At 41.5% G+C, this 18,783-nt stretch overlaps 1 protein-coding gene across 3 annotated transcripts in view; it reads left to right on the top strand.

The window, feature by feature from the left end:
* The window catches only part of TTC17 (tetratricopeptide repeat domain 17), an 85,779-nt gene extending 72,405 nt beyond the window's left edge, over positions 1-13,374 (top strand). For all 3 annotated transcript variants that reach the window (XM_034769634.1, XM_034769633.1, XM_034769632.1), the window contains 6 exons: positions 2,191-2,311; positions 3,765-3,924; positions 4,672-4,755; positions 6,674-6,793; positions 9,372-9,515; positions 12,262-13,374. In XM_034769634.1, the coding sequence (XP_034625525.1) occupies positions 2,191-2,311; positions 3,765-3,924; positions 4,672-4,755; positions 6,674-6,793; positions 9,372-9,515; positions 12,262-12,393 (761 nt within the window). In that variant the 3' untranslated portion in view covers positions 12,394-13,374. The remainder of the gene's footprint in view (positions 1-2,190; positions 2,312-3,764; positions 3,925-4,671; positions 4,756-6,673; positions 6,794-9,371; positions 9,516-12,261) is intronic.
* Positions 13,375-18,783: the final 5,409 nt, after the last annotated feature.

Raw genomic sequence — 18,783 nt, 5'->3', positions numbered from 1 at the left:
TGGGAAATTTGCAGAGTTGATGCTAGACATATTTTTTTTTTCAAGCAAAGGGCTACTTTATTGCAACAAATTTTAGTCAGTGACCAGTTGAAAGGTGGGATGGCCGAGTGGGTAAGGTGCTCAGCTACAATCCTGAAGGTTGTGGGTTTGAGTCTAATTCAATCTCAGACTTAAAGGCCACCTCCAGTTCACCCAGCTGCAAAATGGGTACCTGATCCATTGGACTAGGACAGTCAAAGCAGTTGGACATGACGTTGGCCACATCACTCCATAGTGTACTGTTCACTATGAAACCGACATGCCTGGACCATGTCCTGTCAATGAGCCATTAGCTCAGGGAAACTTTTTGATTTTGACCAATTGGGGTGGATTTGACCTTGTGACTTAGGAGGCCACCTTGAAGGCTCTACTATGCACCTTTTAATAAGCTCCCATTTTAGCAGTTGGAAGACTTGGATTTGTTTAATATTCAAACAGTAAAGATTACTTGAGGCTAAGCAGGTTGGAAATTTGGATCGTACCTGTGACCTTACACTCCCCCATAATGCTGAGCTCACAAATATTATCTAGCTATCTCGGTCTTAGGTATTTGTATGGTGTCCGTTACTGTAGTATCTGAGCATCTCATATTCTTTAATATATTTATCCTCTCAATACGCCTGTGAGGTAAGGAAATACTATTTATCCTCATTTTACAGTTGGAGAGCTGAAGCACCGAGAGGCAAAGTGACATGCCCAAGGTCATGAAGGAATCTGTGCTAGATCAGGGAAATAAGCTCAGATGTCCCACATCCCAGGCTAGCTCCCTAACCAGCAGACCATCCTTTCTCTTGTTATATATTATCATTCCTCAGTGAGATGATCACCACCAGCAGGGGGGCTCAGAAATGTCCATGTGAACTACTGAATACTTAAGAGTGAAATGCATTCCACAGTATTGACATGCTAAGAAATGATTACCCTGGCATGAATTTTCCCAGTGACGCACCAAGTACAACTTCCTTTAACAGGTCTCTAATCAAAGTGTTTTCTATGAGTTGATGTAATAGATTTATTTTAATTTTGCAAAAAGGGAAAGCACTTTCATGCAGGGGTAGGCGGTAAGATTTGGATCCAAATGGCGAAAGAAAATCAAGTAACTAGAAATAGATCTTGAAATGCTGCCTATTTAGCTCTTTGCTTGCTTTTTTTTTTTTTCTACATAGTATTGTTGATGTTATTAAGCACTGTAATAGTTAGAACCATATAGGGCCAGCATAGTTAGCCTCTTGCTGAGCTGCTAAAATACTTTTCTGCTTATACACTCCACTTGTTTTGAAACTGCCATGTGAGAGACAGTATTGACTGGTGTTTAAAACAGGAAATCTGAAATCTTAGGGCCTGATCCAAAACGCACTGAAGTCAGTGGAAAGACTTCAGTGGGTTTTGGCCCATTGGTCTTATTCCTTACTTTGTCACTGATCTTCTGCATAACCATGGACAAAGTAGCTCCCTGCCTCAGTTTACTCATCTGTAAAATGGGAAGAATAATATTTACTTAACGGGGAGCTCTGAGATTTAATTTCTTAATGGTTTCTAAAGTACTCTTAGATCCACAAGCAAGACTCTGTAAATGTTATCATTCATCATGATCAATAATAATGTTATTCCCTGAAAAATATTGACATTATTCCATCTCACCCTGAAACAAGACGAACAGAGGCTATTATAATCAAAAAAAATTTGCATTGGTTCTGGAAGTAGTTGCAGGACTGACAAGGAAAGCTCAGCACCTCCTTGGTAATATTTTCTATTTAATAATTTACCTCAAGAAAAAGTGCAGAAATGCAGGTAACACGTTGCTTTTTTTGTGTGTAACCCAGAGAGTAATTATTCTTAAACTACAGATGTGGAAAGGTATTAATAAAAAGGTTTTTAAACATACACATTGCAGCCTGCCATATCCTGTTTAGGCTCGGATCCTGCAATCAGATCACCATAGGCAGACTTCTGTGTTCCACACAGGTGTGGAGCTCTTTTCACAGGGATCCAATTGCAGGATGGGGCCTTAGCTCTTTGAGGCAGGGAATACCTCACATGCCTCTACATGTGTAAAGTGCTGTGTAAATCTGATCCTTTATAAATCTTTAAAAATGAATCTTCGTAGCTTGTTTTTTTTTTTTTTTTAAGATATTGCCTGCTTCTTTCTAGGGAAAAGGCGTGACTATCGCAGCCTGGGCTGGCCAAGTCCTGATGAGTGTTTGAAACTCCGCAGGGTGGAGTTCACTACTGTAGCCAGCACATGGCTAGCTGTTTCTGCTAAAAATATTGAGTGAGTATCATGCGTGTGAACGTAATCAAGTAATCGGGGTAGGGTGGCTGTATGGTCTTTTTATGTACATATGCCAAACATCTTAGTGGCCTGCTAAAGCAAATGGCAACTCTACTATGGCTTCAGCCAATCTTGATACCACCTCTGATACTCTACCCAGGGAGGTGAGTCTTTAACATGGAGCCAACAGCAGGGCTGGGGACTGTGACAGCCCCTTTGTTCTTTGATTTGAGGGTGTCTGTCCCCATGGGCCACTCACGTTTGCAGTTTAGGGGTAGTGGTAGATCCTCAGTTGTTTCAGATGGTCCTATAGCAGCAATGAACAGGGCGGCTATTTTCTATCTGTACTTGGCAAGGACCTTTTCTCTCAAATACAGATCATGTTCTGTTGTCACTGACTGTCACCTCAATTTACATGGAGCTCCTCCTTAAATCCATTCTTGTGCAGCCTGTTTGTTACACACAGTATCTTGTGAGCATGACACCAATGCTCCCAGGTTTACTTGGGCTGCCTGCTGGTTTCCAGATGGTGTTTAAGGACTGAGAGAGTGCTGCCTGTGAGCTATAGTGTTGTAGTTGCGGTCAATGGAAGTGCTGAGTTAGATCCCAATGATATAAGAGAGAGGCTGTCAGCAGGTCATTCTCCGGCAGGGCCTTTCAATTCTGGAACTTGATACCCACCTTGGTCTGAATCTGTTGACGTTCAGGGATTGCTGCAAAGGCCATCTATTTGCTAGGGCTTTGGGGAAGGGCTGTGGGTTTGCATGGGTATATTTTGTTTTTTTTTATTTACATATTGGTTAGTTTAATTTTTGTTGTGTTCTGTTGTTGGGTGGCTTTTCCTTGTACGGACTGTTAAGTCAAAATAAATAGACTATCTCCCTCCCTTCCTTTCTAGCCCATGCTGTAATATTGCAAGTCCCCTTCATATTTGCATCCTTCACAGAAGAGAATATAAAACCTATTGGTTAGTCAGACAGAGGAGGGTGAGCTGTCTTGGATTTGGAAACCTGCTCTAACTAATGTAAACACTGAGCCAGGTTGGGGGTGCGGTGGGTGGGGGGGTTGCATGATCTGTATAATCATACGTGTATGAAGTGCTAATGGAAAAACTACCGATATGCCTCTATCCTTGGTGACCTCTATATATATAACTCTGCTGCTGTAAGGAAACTAGCTTGTGGTTAACGGCCACTCCTGAAGAAGAGCTCTGTCTCGCCAACAGAAGATGGTTCAATAATGCCATTCAGTTATGCAGTCTAATAAGACAGACAAGTATGAGCTAGAATGGGTTAGCAAAGAAGTCTGCTGTTTTAGAATTTTGTCTACAAAGTGAAGGTCAAATTCCTCCTGTTCTTACCTGCTACATAAGCTGTTTTTGTTAATTGACTCCTCCCTCTCCTGACCAGAAGGGTCTGTGTATGACTTAGAACTTGTTTTTCTTCCTTTCTAGCATTACAGAGCACATCGATTTTGCCACACAGCTGCAAGAACCAGCCATGGAGCCCCTTTGCAGCCCCAATCTACCTGCCAGTATGCACACCTTGGACCATCTGCAAGGGGTCTCCAATCGGGCTAGCCTGCATTACACTGGAGAGAGTCAGCTGAAAGAGGTACACCTCTGTCTTAACATTGCTGTTTGAAGGCTATCCGAGATTTTAAGGATCAAGAGACCATGAGGTTTATGTCAAGGATGGGATGGTTCCGCGCATTTGTAATACACTAACAAACCTTTCCTCACTGATTCACTGCTCATGGGTACTAATGAATGTACTTACTATCAAATAATGGGTATTCAGCAGCCTATGATGATCTCACTTCATTTTTTAGTAGATCAAAGACCATATTATCAATTCCCCTTTTTGCTTTCTAAACAAAAGAGACGAGAATCAAATGGTCCCTGGACAGTGAACTGCCTTCTCACTCATAGAAGTTGTCCCTCTAATGCACACTGGAGAGGAAATTTGTCTAGTGACTGCCACCAAGGCTATACCTATTCTGTGGCTAAACAGTCGCTAGAGTTGTCAGTCTGGGATCTTTTGCCAATAACAAAGTTATGTAAAGAAAAATTTACCATATATGTTGAGCAGATCACAAAATGTTGAATCCATCTCTTGTCATGTTTTCAACATTTCAGTATTGTACTTCAGGGGCCATGTTCTCATTGCCAGCTAGTGCATTTGTACTGTACACAAAAGCCCCCAGATATGCAGGCAACACAGAGTCCTTCTTAGGGGAGGGATCCGGTCTTTGCTGGGAGACAGAATCAGATTTTAAGAAGCCATTTACTTATCTGTGTTTCCTTGATTTCATCTTGTCAATTTCCACTCTCTAAGCACCTGCCTTTTCCTCCTCCCTAGGTATTACAGAATCTTGGCAAAGACCAGTATTCACCACAGTCATTAGAACAAGTCGGAACTCGAATAGCCAAAGTTTTGGAAAAGGTTTGTGTGTGTGACGGACAAAATTGCAACGGGGTCTTATCGTGTCTTGTACTTTACTTGCCTGACAATCCAGCCCTCAGGGCTATCTGTCCAGAAACTCAGTCTAGGACCATGGTGATATTGGATGATAGTTTAAAGAGAGTTCTATCTCTCTATGCAGTACCTGCAATTGCTTGTAAGCCTTTCTCTGACCCACATTCTGTGGTTATATAATGTGAGGTGAAGCAGTCAGATCTCTGTGCGTATCTCTTTAATAAAATAACATTTGTAAAGTTCTTTGGTATCCCACCCATATAATATCATCCCTGTGCTGGGCAGCATTGATTGTGATACTTCATTCTTCTTCACTGGCTTCCATCTGAGGATCTTGAAGTACTTTGAAAACATTAATAAATGTAGCCTTATGGCACCCCTGCCAAATAGGGACAGTGCTGTTGTGTCTGTTTTAAAGCTGAGGATACTAAAATATACAGAGATTAATGTCCAGATTCTCCTCTCTTACACAGCTACAACTCCCACTGAATCCAATGAGCTTCACCCAAATAAGGGAACCAGGAATTTGGCCTTTGATCTCCCACAGGCCTCTCACTAAGACTATGGCTGGGTTAAACATAGAACACAGATCGTCCATCAGCTAGTTTTCTTCCTTAGCCAAATAACTTATCCAAACACTGCAAGACTGCTATTGAGTTAATAGTGTGTGTGTGTGTGTGTCAGTCAGTCAGTCATAAAACAATGTTCAGATTTTATACCTGAACCCAGTTTTATTACATCTGCTGTCTGACTGACATCCACCAAAAGAAGTTGATCAGGTGAAATTCAGAACATTCTGCTCCAAAGCGGGAAACACTAAACCAGGCTGATTTATAAAGTTAATGGAAAAGGTTTCCTATTTGGGCATCTCAGCATCAATGGTCTGTCTTGACATCACTCATTTCAGCAATACTAGACTATCTACTAGCTCTGAAACAACCTAGACTTTGTTCCATAATGGTCCACTACTCTTTGGTAGAGGCTTCTAGATCAGATGCCCACTTTGGTAGGGCTGTCCTGACATCTTTGTTTAAGTAGGACTCCGACTAGCCATCTCCAAGCAGCCAGATAGCTGCTTGTTAGTTACCAAGAGTGAAATCTATGTGGACAGTCACTCAATTATCTACCCTACAGTAACTATGGTTCTTTAAGATGTAATACATATGGATTCCATGACCCATCTTCTTCCCCACAACTATGGAGTCCTACTCCTTTGGGATCCTGTATTGGTGAAGGAACAGGTGGACAGTTGGGCCTGTTCTTTCTTTTGTGCCTTCAGCTGGGGGGGGGGGTGGGGAGGCATAATGACAACTAGGGTGCAGGTGTAGTCCAAACAAACACGGCTGGCTAGGAGAATTCAATCTTACATGCATGGATCGTAGGCATGCCAAGAGTAGAATCCATGTGGACAAGACGTCTGAAAGGACCATACTTACTCTAGAGTAAGTAACTCTTCTTTCTTTAGGTTGCAGAGTCAAGCACTCGGAAATTGTGAAATGCCAGAATTCAGGTTGTCCATTCAACATTGATTTGGCCTGCTGGTGCAGATACATTGTTACAGTCCTAAATTACATACTATTTTTCCATAGGACTCGTGCTCAAGAGTGCATAAGATGGATGCACAACAGGTCACAATGAAAGTTGCAGAAGCAACCATAAATTTGGCATTTCCTAATTTTCAGGCATTTGACTTTGCAATCTTGCTGTTTTGTATATCTCATTATTAGGTAACAAACACTTTTTTGCTGCCTTTTCTAAAGGTATATTGTTTAATTTTTAAATGGAAAACATTGGTTATGGAGTGTAGAGGGAGGAGGTGGGGCTGGGAGAATATTTTGTACAGGTTTGTGTAATTCTTTCCCCCCTGCTGCATTGTTTTTTTCAGAATCAGACTTCCTGGGTCCTCTCCAGCATGGCGGCTCTCTACTGGAGGGTGAAAGGTCAAGGGAAGAAAGCAATAGACTGTCTGCGGCAGGCCTTGCACTACGCGCCGCATCACATGAAGGTACGTACGACACTGCTCACCGCTGAAATGAAATACTGGCAGCTCTTCCCACCTTGTGGCTCATCTGTAGCCAGATAACGAGTTCTCATCAGTTAGCTCTCATCAGCAACCCCCAGCTAGTGTAAATGTCATATGCACTCTCACCTGGCCAACGCATTGACCTAGGATATTAGCCAGTCCTAGTGAAGGTCCTTGAGGCTTTCATCACCTCTTTAATGTAGGATATATTTTTACACACCTGCAGAAGATACAGTTATAAGTCTCCCCTGATCCTGGAAGGGCAGGTGAATGTCCTTCAAGACTGATATGCTCGGTAATAAATGGCAGGCAGGCTATCAATAAATACATGAATCCCTTGATCATATGGAGTTGCCTTAGTTGCTAAATTTATGTGGGCATGCTGGAACAGGAATTTGTTGTTTCTGCCACCCAGGGATTAGTTAATATGTTCTAGGAGTGCTTAATGCTTATATAGCACTTTCAATCTACAAAGAGTTTTACCTCTGTTGGGGAGGTTGATCATAGTCATTAGCCTCTTTTTACAGTTATGGAAACTGAGGCATAGAGTGGAGAAGGGACTTAGCCAAGGCTACACAGTGAGTCCATGGCAGAGCTGGGATTAGAACTGAAGAGAAAAGAAGGAAGAATGGTTTTGTCATTAAGGCATTGGATTGCAATTTGGGAGATCTGGGATGTGTTGCTGGCTCTGCCACAAACTTCCTGGGCCAGTCACTTAATCTTTGTGTGCCTCTATTCCCCATCTGTAAAATGGCGATTAGAGTGCTTCCCTACCTCCAGGGGTATTGGGAGAATGTACATGTTTTTGTGCGGTGGTCAGATACTGTGGTGATGACATTCACATGGGTGGAAAGAGATAATTTAGTTTATGCCTGGCTTCCCTGTCCCAAGTGCAGTCCACCTGACAGCACTGTATCTATTTCAGTTCTACTGCATCTGTTTCACTTCTGTAATTCAGTCTTCCTTTGCCCTGTATCTCTTAAAGGAAGACTGGAACTAGGAGATTATGCATTATGCTGTTCTAAACCCAGGGTTGTGAGTTCAATCCTTGAGGGAGCCATTTAAGGATCTGGGACAAAAAAAAAAAACTGTCAGGGACAGTACTTGATCCTGCTAGTGAAGGCAGGGGACTGGACTCAATGACCTTTCAAGGTCCCTTCCAGTTGTATAAGATAGGTATATCTCCATATATTATTATTATCAACTCTTTTTATTTATCTCCCTATCGCTTTCTTTTTATTGAACTGTCTAAGGCTCTTCAGAATTGGTTCCCTTAGCAATGTGTTTTGTGGGAGGGATTGGAGTAACATGATTGGCAGTTGTTAGCACACTGCCAACTTGGCAAGAACACAGCCCTGCAGTGCTGACCAATCTCCAGCAATTTCATGTCATTGCTCAATACCAGAATGCTTTCCAACCTCAGGACTTGTCTTCCTATTTGAAGGAGCAGCTGTCTCCAGAAAACATGTGGGCTTGGTTTGTTGAAATCCAACAGCTTGAAAACTCTGTGAGGCTTGGCACTGAATGAACAGCTATTCAATATTTTGTTTTATCCTCATGTGTGTCTCCATGCCTTATTTACGGCACATTATTCAAACCCTTTTCTGACTACAGAATTTCCTTTTAGGTTTTTCTGTGGCACTCTTCACTATAGTATCTGAGTGCTTCACAAACATGAATGAATTTATTTTTACAACACCCTGTGAGGTGAGGTGGTACTCTCCCCATTTTAACAACCGGGAATGGAAACACAAGGGAGACTAATGTCAAAAGTGTCCATTAGTTTTGGGTGCCCAATATGAGAAGTCTAGGGCCTGATTTTTCAGAGTACTTAGCATGATGTAGCAATTTATGTATTCAAAGCATAGCTCTCATTGATTTAATTTGCAATTGAGAGTGCTCAGCTCTTCTGCAAATCAGACCCCCATCAGGTGCCCAGAAAATGAGGAATAAACAATTAGTGGCCACCTGTGAAAATTGGGTTTATGCAACTTTCCCAGCATCACATAGGAACTCTGTGACAAAGGCAGTTCTCCAGGGCGGCCTTCAGCTGCGTTAACAATAAGACCATCCTTTCTCTTCCCAAAATCCCCCTGCCTCATCACTACACACCTTCTAACTTCTGCAACATATAAGGCAGGGGTCCTACAGTCTCCTTCACTACACAACACTGATTTATCCCCAGAGGAATCCTGTGGGGGGGAAATAGTATGGTATCATGTAATTAAAGATTATATCATGCATATGCTCAAGGGGGCCAAATTAGAATTGCACAGGCAACCTTAAAACTGGCATTTCTTAACTTTTGAGTGCTTGACTTTGCAACCATAATGAATGTTCTGTTAATGTAGATTTTTGTGTGTAATTACATATAAATATTACAGATGTCTGGATTTGTACTTCTGAAGTCTAAACCCATGAGAAATAAAACCCATCTCCAAGAAATAACCCAGTGGGAAGGAAGAGATGGTAGAGCCCCTGCCAACTCCCTGATTCAGGGTCAAGAGAATGCAGCTTGTACTGCCCACTCCCTTTATACCTCTGGCTCTTCTCTTTTCAGGATGTGCCACTAATAAGCCTAGCGAACATCTTCCACAATGCAAAACTTTGGAATGATGCCATCATCGTGGCTACCATGGCAGTGGAAATAGCCCCGCACTTTGTGGTTAATCATTTCACACTGGCTAATGTCTATGTTGCAATGGTGAGTAGCAGCTGCTAGATTTTCTCCCATCTCCAGATACAGCGTAAAGCAGCTTTGAGCCCAGGAGCAAGCTTAGAATTTCAAGGCTAGAGGTGCAGGAGGCTGGACGTGGAGATGAGCAAGATCAGAAAGGAGGAATATTCTTTCAAATATGCTCTTTGAATTATTCCCACATCTACACTGATCATTTAATACTGGGATGGCTACTGTATTTATAGTCTCGTGTCACAATGCTATGGCTATGAGGCCTAGTAATGACAGTAGCAAACTGCAAATAATTCTGCTTAATCTCCCCTCTAAATAATGTCCTAAAAGTTTACATTGCACCGGAAAATTGGAGACAAACAAAGAGTCCCTGTCTTGAATAGTTTGCAGTCTATAGGCCCAAGTGGTACAATACAATACAAAATAAGTGGATAACGCAAGTGAGGCATAATTTCAATATCTAGTTTATCAGCCCACAAAGATCACTAGTTGGTAGAGTTTAAACTCTCTCACATTGTAAACATATTTCTTTCAACATCTTTCACCCTGTTGATTAAAAGGAGCAAGTGTCTCTCATGCGCCTAGATTATCCACTTCTCATTGGACCTATGTTGTATACTTGATTCTGATTAACTAGCAGGGCTGGTGCCAAGAAATCAGGCTGGTAAAAGGGGGACCATCAACTTGAAATCTAGTTAGTATCAACGAATGAGTCGGAAGTATTTTCAGGTATTACGCTTGCCTCTGATTGCCCCTGCCAATTTTTCAGGACTTAGTCACATATTCTTAATTTTTTAAAATGTTTTGACTCTCCATTGTTGCTGTATTAAAGGCCCACACACATAACCGAGGAAATTGACTGGGTGGTCAGGTACTACTGTGGTGGGGGTGGAACATATACATAATTAGATATATTGTGTCACTAACTGCACACAGTGCTGCCAAATGCACAGTGGAAACAAACTAAAGATATTGTTTTTCCTCTATCCCTTTATATTGTAGTAATCTGAGTGATCTCTTGAGATAATACTATGCAAAGCATGTCAGACAGAAGTGAAATTGAGTTGCTGGTGTCCTTTTAAAGTTAACCTTCTGAAAATACATACCACCATGCCTTTTCCCATCCTCAACACACCCTTTCCCTGCCTCTAAAATGTCCCCTGGACCTAGGGGTTCTTGGCAGGGGACACGACAGGGCTGGCAGAATTGGTTCTGCAACAAGTGCAGAGGGCTTCCTGGACTTGGGATGTTCCCTGTGTGGGGCCTTTTTTGCACCAGTTCAGGCAGTACCTCGGACCTGCAGCATGGAGACAAATTCCCTTTCTGGGTCAGGTTACACATATATCAAAAAGAGTAGCTCCAGCAGAGTGACTGGGATTACTTTACTGTTTCTGGGAGCAGAATCTGTCCCAGTAAGCTAAGTATCTAAAATGTCATATTAGCTACCAATACAGCATTAACAATGTTGACGTACACTAGATTTAACCAGCAAATTGCCGTATAATTTGGAAATGTTAGCTGTCTGGCAAGTGGAGAAAATACTGGGAGATTCTACTGAGTCTTACACAAAACTGTAGAATTGTGTGGAAAATAAAACTAAAGGGACATCAGGGTAAAACCAAATCACTATAAAAGTATCCTTATGTGTGTTACTAACAGAACTGTAAATAATAGCAGCTAAAAATGGAAAAGTCTCTGGTTCTTCACATCAGATGCTGCTCGTTAATTTCTCACTTTTCCAATAAGAAACTAGTTTGGGGCTGCTTACGTGTAATTCCACAACAAATGCTCCTCCTTGAGTGAATCACAGAAAAACTATACTTTGTTGATTGGTCTGTGTAACTATTATAAATAACACTTGGCATCTTTTATCCAAAAATTTCAGAGAGCCTCACAAACACTGATTTAATTAAGCTTCCTAACCTCACGGGGAAGTGAGTATTATCCCCATTGTATAAACAGAATCACTGAGGTATGGAACGGGTATGACTTAAGCAAGACCACTTGTTGAGTCAACGGCAGAGCAAGACCTAGGAGTCTTAACTCTGAGTCTCCTGCTCTAAGCGCTAACCTGCACTGCATTTCAATGAACTATACAACTTGTGTTTTTAAAAAAAAAAAAAACTGAGATAGAAAAAAATCTTGAAAAATAGGCTACAGTGCTAGGCATTATATCCCCTTTCATCAAGGATCTCAAAGTGCTTTACAAATACTTATTGAGCAAGTCTGCACGGCAATGAAATGCCCACGGCTGGCTCAGGTCAACTGGCTCAGGCTGCAGAACTTTAAAATCGCTCTCTAGATATTTGAGCTCCGGGTAGAGCCCGAGCTCTGGGACCCCCGTGAAGGGGGAGGGTCCTAGAGCCCAGGCTCAAGCCTGAGCCTGAATGTCTACACAGCAATATTTAGCCCTGCAAGTCCAAGTCAGCTGACCCAGCCCAGCCATGGCCAGACCATGGGCCTTTTATTCTAGTGTAGCTGTACCCCAAAGGTCATATCCTGGGAGGTGCTGAGCGTGCTCCACTCTCATTGACTTAATTGTCACTCATCACTCTGTGGGATTGGGCCATAAACCACACAACATCCCTGAGAGGTAGGTGAGGAAAATAGAGAGATCACTTCAACTACTTCTGGGGTAGAACACCACACATTTAATGACCCCCCGCAGCACTGCACAATCATTTAGGATAGGAAGTGAATAGAATATGTTGTGGCTTTTGCTGTTTTGAAAGCTGACCTTTTCAATCTTCTTTCCTTACAGGAGGAGTTTGAAAAGGCCATGAGATGGTATGAATCAACATTAAAACTCCAGCCTGAGTTTGCACCAGCAAAGAGTCGAATCCGCACCATCCAGTGTCATTTACTCATGAAAAAAGAGCGACGGTCTCCATGAAGATCAGCAGCAGCTTCTTTTTTCTTAAGAAAACAAAATCATTGTTCACTATTCTGCTTTTAATGAGGGGTGCTAAGATAAATTGGGGAATCAAGATTTCTAACAAAACTCTTGGAAAGAAATGGGGTTTGGATCAAGGGATTTTTAGTTTGTTTTTTCAGGTGGAGGATTATCTTTGGGAAATAAATACATTTCACAAACCATGATTTAAAACGTGTGTAAATACTGAGCCAAGAAACTTTCCATGTGTCCACGAACTACTCCAGGATTATTAGGTTTTTCTTAATGCTCAAATTGGCGCCAGCACCAACAATAACTTCCTTCATTTTGTAGCATTTAAGTCAATGGAAATGCAAAGCACATCCCTGCACCAAATAGCAAAAAGTTATAATCAGCTCTTCACCCATCAGAAATTCATGCTTTACCCAGTCTCGTCCAGTCCATATTGCTGTGTTACCAGCTTCAAGTTAGTTTGTGGGGAGGAGGGAACATGATTTAATACAAAATCTTAGTTAAACAAAGTGTTTTAGGAACATCAAGCCTTTTTTATACTGTTATTTCTGTTGGGGGATGGGGATGAGTAAGAGGATGGGAACAGCAGAAGACCACAGTCTAAATGGTTTACATTTTGGTTAGAAGACAAAAAGAGGTTAAATCAGTTAAAATCCAAATAAGAGGTTTTATATCTGTCTGTATATTCGAAGCCCTCTGAAGCCGAGTCTTTGTTTTACTAATTCTTTGTTCGCTGTATTTTTACCCATCTCGGAATAAGGTGCAAGTGTTGCAGTCTATCTCTCTGAGCCTTAGAGACCTTGAACTGCTGAGAAGGAGAGAGAACAGAAATTGTGAGCAAACAAGTCAGGTGGAGTGTTTCCATATCAATCTTTTTTGGTCGGTGGAGGACCTGAAGCTCCAGACGACATTGTTGAATCAACAAGGGCACATACTTGGAACAAAATAAAGTTATGTTTATGAACAAAACCCTGGACTGTGGTTTAACTTTTTTATGCGTCAGGTTCCCCTTCTGGGAGAAAAAAGGGAAATGATAGTTTGAGCTGATCGGAATACTTTCGACTAGATTAAATTAATCAACATTTGTTTCATCGAAGCTGAAACATTTAGCAAAGACTTAGCAGTTTTGATGAAATTTTTGTCAGGGTTTTTTTTTTGAGAGAGAGACAACGTTGGGTTATAGGAGATCTCTGGAGCGAAGAATTCTGCTCTGAATCAGGCAGAGCAGGAACATGAACCTGAGTCTCCCATATCCCAAGGCAGTGCCTTAAATGTGCACGCTCACCCCTTCCCAGACACACAAGCTCTGGTTTTGATCCAAAACCAGACATTTTGAGACAATTTAATTTGTGCAAAAGCATTTGAAAGGGTTTTCATCCCAGTGCAGAACAAAAATAAATTTTGGAACCTCAAAAGTGGTTTTGAAGCAGAACTGTCATCCTCCAGTCAGATCTAGTGCAGCTTGTTGAAAAATGAGGGGGCGGGAAAATCACAAAAAGTCAACGTTTTTTGTTTTGAGGTTTTTAAACATTTTAGAACTCTGTTCTTTTCAAACGTCATTTACCTTTTTCCTTCTTCTGTTCCTCCCGTCCCATTTTACCTCTTTTTGTTTTGCTATTGAAAAAGGGGTAGAGGGAGAAGAATCAACATTTTTGTGGCTTTTATTTAAAAAATGGAAAAATTTGGATAATTTTTTTTACAAAATTTCTGGTTTTGGACAGAAGCCATTTTTGACCAGCTCATAAAATACCCCTGTAATGAAGATATATGGGTTCTTTAATGCACTCTGAAGATGAGAAGTGCTGAGAATTATTTATTCCAAACAATTTCTGCTTATCTAGAGAAGATGCAGGTCTGACCAAATACTACAGTTGTACAGATTCATTTTTATAAAAATAAGTGAATATATATGAGTTAAGCGATGTCCTCTGGTTGCCAACAAAGCCCAGGGTGTCACGAAATTTATTTCCCAGACTAGAAGTTTACTGATAGCTAAAGGTTACTGAGGAGGAGGGATGTGTATATAGGCAAAAATACAGAAATGGTCATTTCAGTAAGACAAATTCTCCAAAATCTTTTCCTAGAAGATCTGGTAAAACACAGCTACTGGATCTGAACTCTGAAGAGGCTTGTTGTATGGTAGTCTAGTTTGGTTTCTGTAGCCAAGAGGTGGAGTGCAGGTAAATTGGAAGAAATCTCATCAGTTGTCTGCTTGTGCCAGGAATAATTATAGTAAAAGACTTGCTTATAGTTGAACTGAAGCAACAATCGAGCTGGAAAAATCTATTTACAAAGTGGCTTTTCAGTTTGCTGCTTAACTCAGCCTTTGTTTGCAATTAGAGCTGATAATAGATGTTGGGAGCCACCTAGTTGGTGGTACAAACCTTCCCTTGCTGCTTCATCCACAAATTTTAAAAGGAAAAGTACGGTCTCCTGTTCTGGCTCTAGACTGAAGAGGTTCCTTCCTCTTGCTCCCCTATATCTTCTGGTCAGTATCAAGAGATTGCCACACTCTGGATTCTCTACACTGCTGCTGTCTCTTTCTGGCTGGTGCCAGTTGTTCATATGAATGCTAAGGCCATGAGAACCTAGAGCAGCAGTGGGAGGAAGGTAGAAAACTATCGTTGGCCTTGGCAAATGATTCAGTAAATTTTTATGGACCACTAGAAATTATGCTCAAATACAGCAGAGATGAAAATGTTTAACAATACCATAGTAGACTAGATGTAAAATACCATGAGGACTGCTGTATACTTTTCTCTTAGAAATAGCCATGTAGATAGCATACAACAGGATGGAACAAACACTGTTGATCCGTAAATGAGAATGTGTGCATGACAATATCCACAAACTGGTATCATAAGCAAGAAGATCTCAGAACTCAGTACTACAGGCCTTTTTAATCTGATTACTTTCCAGAGTTCACATCAACTTCTTCAGACAACCTAATAAATAATTCGTCCATTAAGGGAAAGTCTGTTCTTTGAAATCTGTCTTCATCTTGGCTAAGTACCGCAAGGAAGCCTCCTCTGCCTTCTCACCAAATAATTTATATTTACAACTTTCCATTGCTTATTTTTTGTTTAATTTGTACAATCCACCTGTCCTATAACTTTGGGCACATTCACAATTACTATTTAAAAACATTACAAAACAGATCTGAGTTGGCAGTAATTCTGAAACCCTCCTTTTGTACCCAGGCTAAAGCTATGCCTATGCTATAGACCAGGGGTAGGTAATGTATGGCATGCGTGCCGAAGGCAGCACACGAGCTGATTTTCAGTGGCACTCACTCTGCCCGGGTCCTGGCCACCGGTCCGGGGGACTCTGCATTTTAATTTAATTTTAAATGAAGCTTCTTAAACATTTTAAAAACCGTATTTACTGTACATACAACAATAGTTTAGTTATATATTAGACTTACAGAAAGAGACCTTCTGAAAACTTTAAAATGTATGACTGGCACGTGAAACGTTAAATTAGAGTGAATAAATGAAGACTCGGCACAGCACTGCTGAAAGGATGCTGACCCCTGCTATAGACCTTACAGCAGCACACTCGTACCACTGCAGCTGCGCCACTGTAAGGTCTCCCATGTAGCTGCTCTATGCCGACGGGAGAGAACTCTCCCACCAACATAATTAAACCATCCCCATCCAGCGGCAGGAGCTATGTTAGTGGCAGAGCATCTCCTGCCGACATAGAACTGTCCACACCAGTGCTTTCGTCAATGAAACTTATGACGGCTGGGGCGTGGTGTTTTTTTTTTTTTTCACACCCCAGGACCAACAAAAGTTTTACCAAAGAAAGTGCTAGCGTAGACTTAGCCTAAGACCTGTTCAACAAAACCATTCCCTAAGAAAACCTCTGAGTGCATATAGTCTTTGTAATATGCCCTGAATCAATCGAGTTGGGGTGTATCTGATCAAGAGGTGAAACCAAAGAGAATGTCCTTCATTCCAAACTCCATGCCTCAATAGGGATTGACAACTTGAGTATCCCAACTGTTCTCAAATATCAGGTTAAAGCATGAGGTAAAGTATGCTGGACCCAGACCACAGCAGAATTTTTTTTTTAATTGGCTTTGTAAATTAAAACTAACACCCTGAATTGGAAGCCAAGTGCATTTTATGGAGCAGAAAATGACATGCTCCATGTAAAGTCTAAGTAAAATAGCCAGTTCATTCTGCATAGACTGACATTTCTAAGTGTATCACTATAGTAATCTAGTCCAAGAGTGACAAAGACCTGGATAGTTGATGTAAGTTCTCACAGCTGATAGCAAATGTAACAATCACCTGGACCAAAAAAAACCCTCTTGATCACTGCTGCCATGTGGGCATCTAGCAATAGCCAGTGGTCCAGTTATGTATGTTATTGACACAAGGTGGGTGGGCTCTCCCCTTCCCCAGATAGCTCTGTCATCTTAAGATAATGCCATAGATGCCTTGTGCCACCAATAATCTCCCAAAAAGGGAGATTCAGGACAGGGGATGATAATTAAGAAGATTGCGTCAAGCTCACATCTTGATCCATGGACTAACAACATGAGAGATGCTTGCACACTGTCCTCATGAAGGGAAGTGGAGGCAGTCTCTACCAATAGTGGACCCAGTACCACCCTACTAGATAGTATCAGCCAAGAAAGACGCGTCTTAATTGCAGGTGGTAGCCCAAAATTCCCAGAGCACATCCAGGAACTTAGGAAACTTGATCAGCTGAAAGTGGAGAAGAAATTGCGAAAGTGCTCTGCCACCACTGAGGTTCCAAATGAGTCCAAATCAGAGTGCTTTCATCCAATCGGAAAACTCACAGCAAAAAACATCTGATCCTCCCTCTCTCCAACAAAAGGCAGCTCATGGCAAAATCAGAATAGTTCTGATCAGAATTTCTTGAACGCTATAGTGGAAGCGGGGGGAGACCTTCATTGCTCCCATCGTGGCCCACAGCACAAGATTTTATCAAATCTTTTTGTAATGTAATAGATTGAAGTGGGAGCATGACTTCCATGACCAGTACCCCAGCTTCTTCTTTCCTCACTCCATCTGTTGCAAACCAACTGTACAGAAATCAAAAACATGCTCCTGAAAACATACTTCTTTGATTAAGCTTATGAACCCCTAGTTCACGCACTCCTCTATAGCTTACTGTGCAAAAACTTAATCTGGGTAAAAACTGTAGAACTACAAGCCATGTTCTTAGCATTCTTATTGAATCGGGGTTTAGGGCACTTGCTCTGGAGTCAGGAGACCTATGTTCTGTTCTACGGTGGGAATACACACAGCAAAAAACATTCAATTCTCTGTCCAAGAATTCTATTCCCAGCTTTGCCACTGACCTACTGTGTGACCATGGGCAAATCATTTCCTCCTCTCTGTGCTGCTTTTCCTCCTTCCCCCTGCCCCCCCCCTTTGATTGGCTTGTCTATCTAGAAAATAAGCTGTTTGGGGCAGGGACAGTTGTCACTATGTCTTTGTACAGTGCCCCGATTTCAGCTGGGGCTTCTGTGTGCTACATAATACAAATAATATGAATAATAATTACTGTCAATAACCAGTGAAGCTCATCAAGTAAGGAAAGGAGGAATTTAAGAGCCACCTTATCAATAGTCAGCAGGCAGTTTTAAAGATCATCCCTTGAGCAGTGAGAAAAAATCAAGATCCTTTCCCCTAGAGAACTATTGGTTCTTGTGTGTAGTAATCAAAACGATCCCCTGGTTTCAAGCATCATAAGTGGTGTCCCTCTGGAATGCTGCCAGTAACTCTAGAACCTTGATTTCTTAGGAGATCAGCTGATCATATTCCTTTACATCAATTGGGATCCTCTTAAATACAGGTCCAAAAAGGTAAGCAAGGCTTCCATGTCTCCATGTACCTGGGTCAGTTTTTATAAAAAAAAAAATTTATTGCGGAGCACCCAAAAATGCACTAAGCGCCATCTGGACACACAGAGACTCAGCCCTGTCCCAGAAGATTTTATAATCTAAGACCTGTCAACATTTAGGTACGTAATTTTAAGCAAGTGAATAGTCTCACTGAGTTAAATAAGATTAATCTCATGTTAAACCTAGTCACATGTGTAAGTGTTGACAGGATCGGGGCATAGGCAGAGAGATGATTGGAGGAGCTTTATTGCTAACCACAAGCCTTCAAAAGTCATGAATCAGGCCCCAAAACATCATGAGATTGTTTAAAATCTCATGATTTTTTAAAGCCAACTTGATTTCTTTTTGCCTTTGGTTTTTGAGCCTTTAGGGGTGCACTGGGATCATGTTTCCCAGTTTTTCCCTGCAACCATGAGGGTCAAAAACTTACTTTTGTTTTTAAAGGAAAGCGGAAAGTCCCACCTTATCACATGTCTTCAGGAGCTGGAGCTTTA

Source organism: Trachemys scripta, chromosome 4, assembly GCF_013100865.1.
Source record: "Trachemys scripta elegans isolate TJP31775 chromosome 4, CAS_Tse_1.0, whole genome shotgun sequence".
Taxonomy (NCBI): Eukaryota; Metazoa; Chordata; order Testudines; family Emydidae; genus Trachemys; species Trachemys scripta.
The sequence above is the reverse complement of the archived record's forward strand: the minus strand, read 5'-3'. Positions and strand labels throughout refer to the sequence as shown.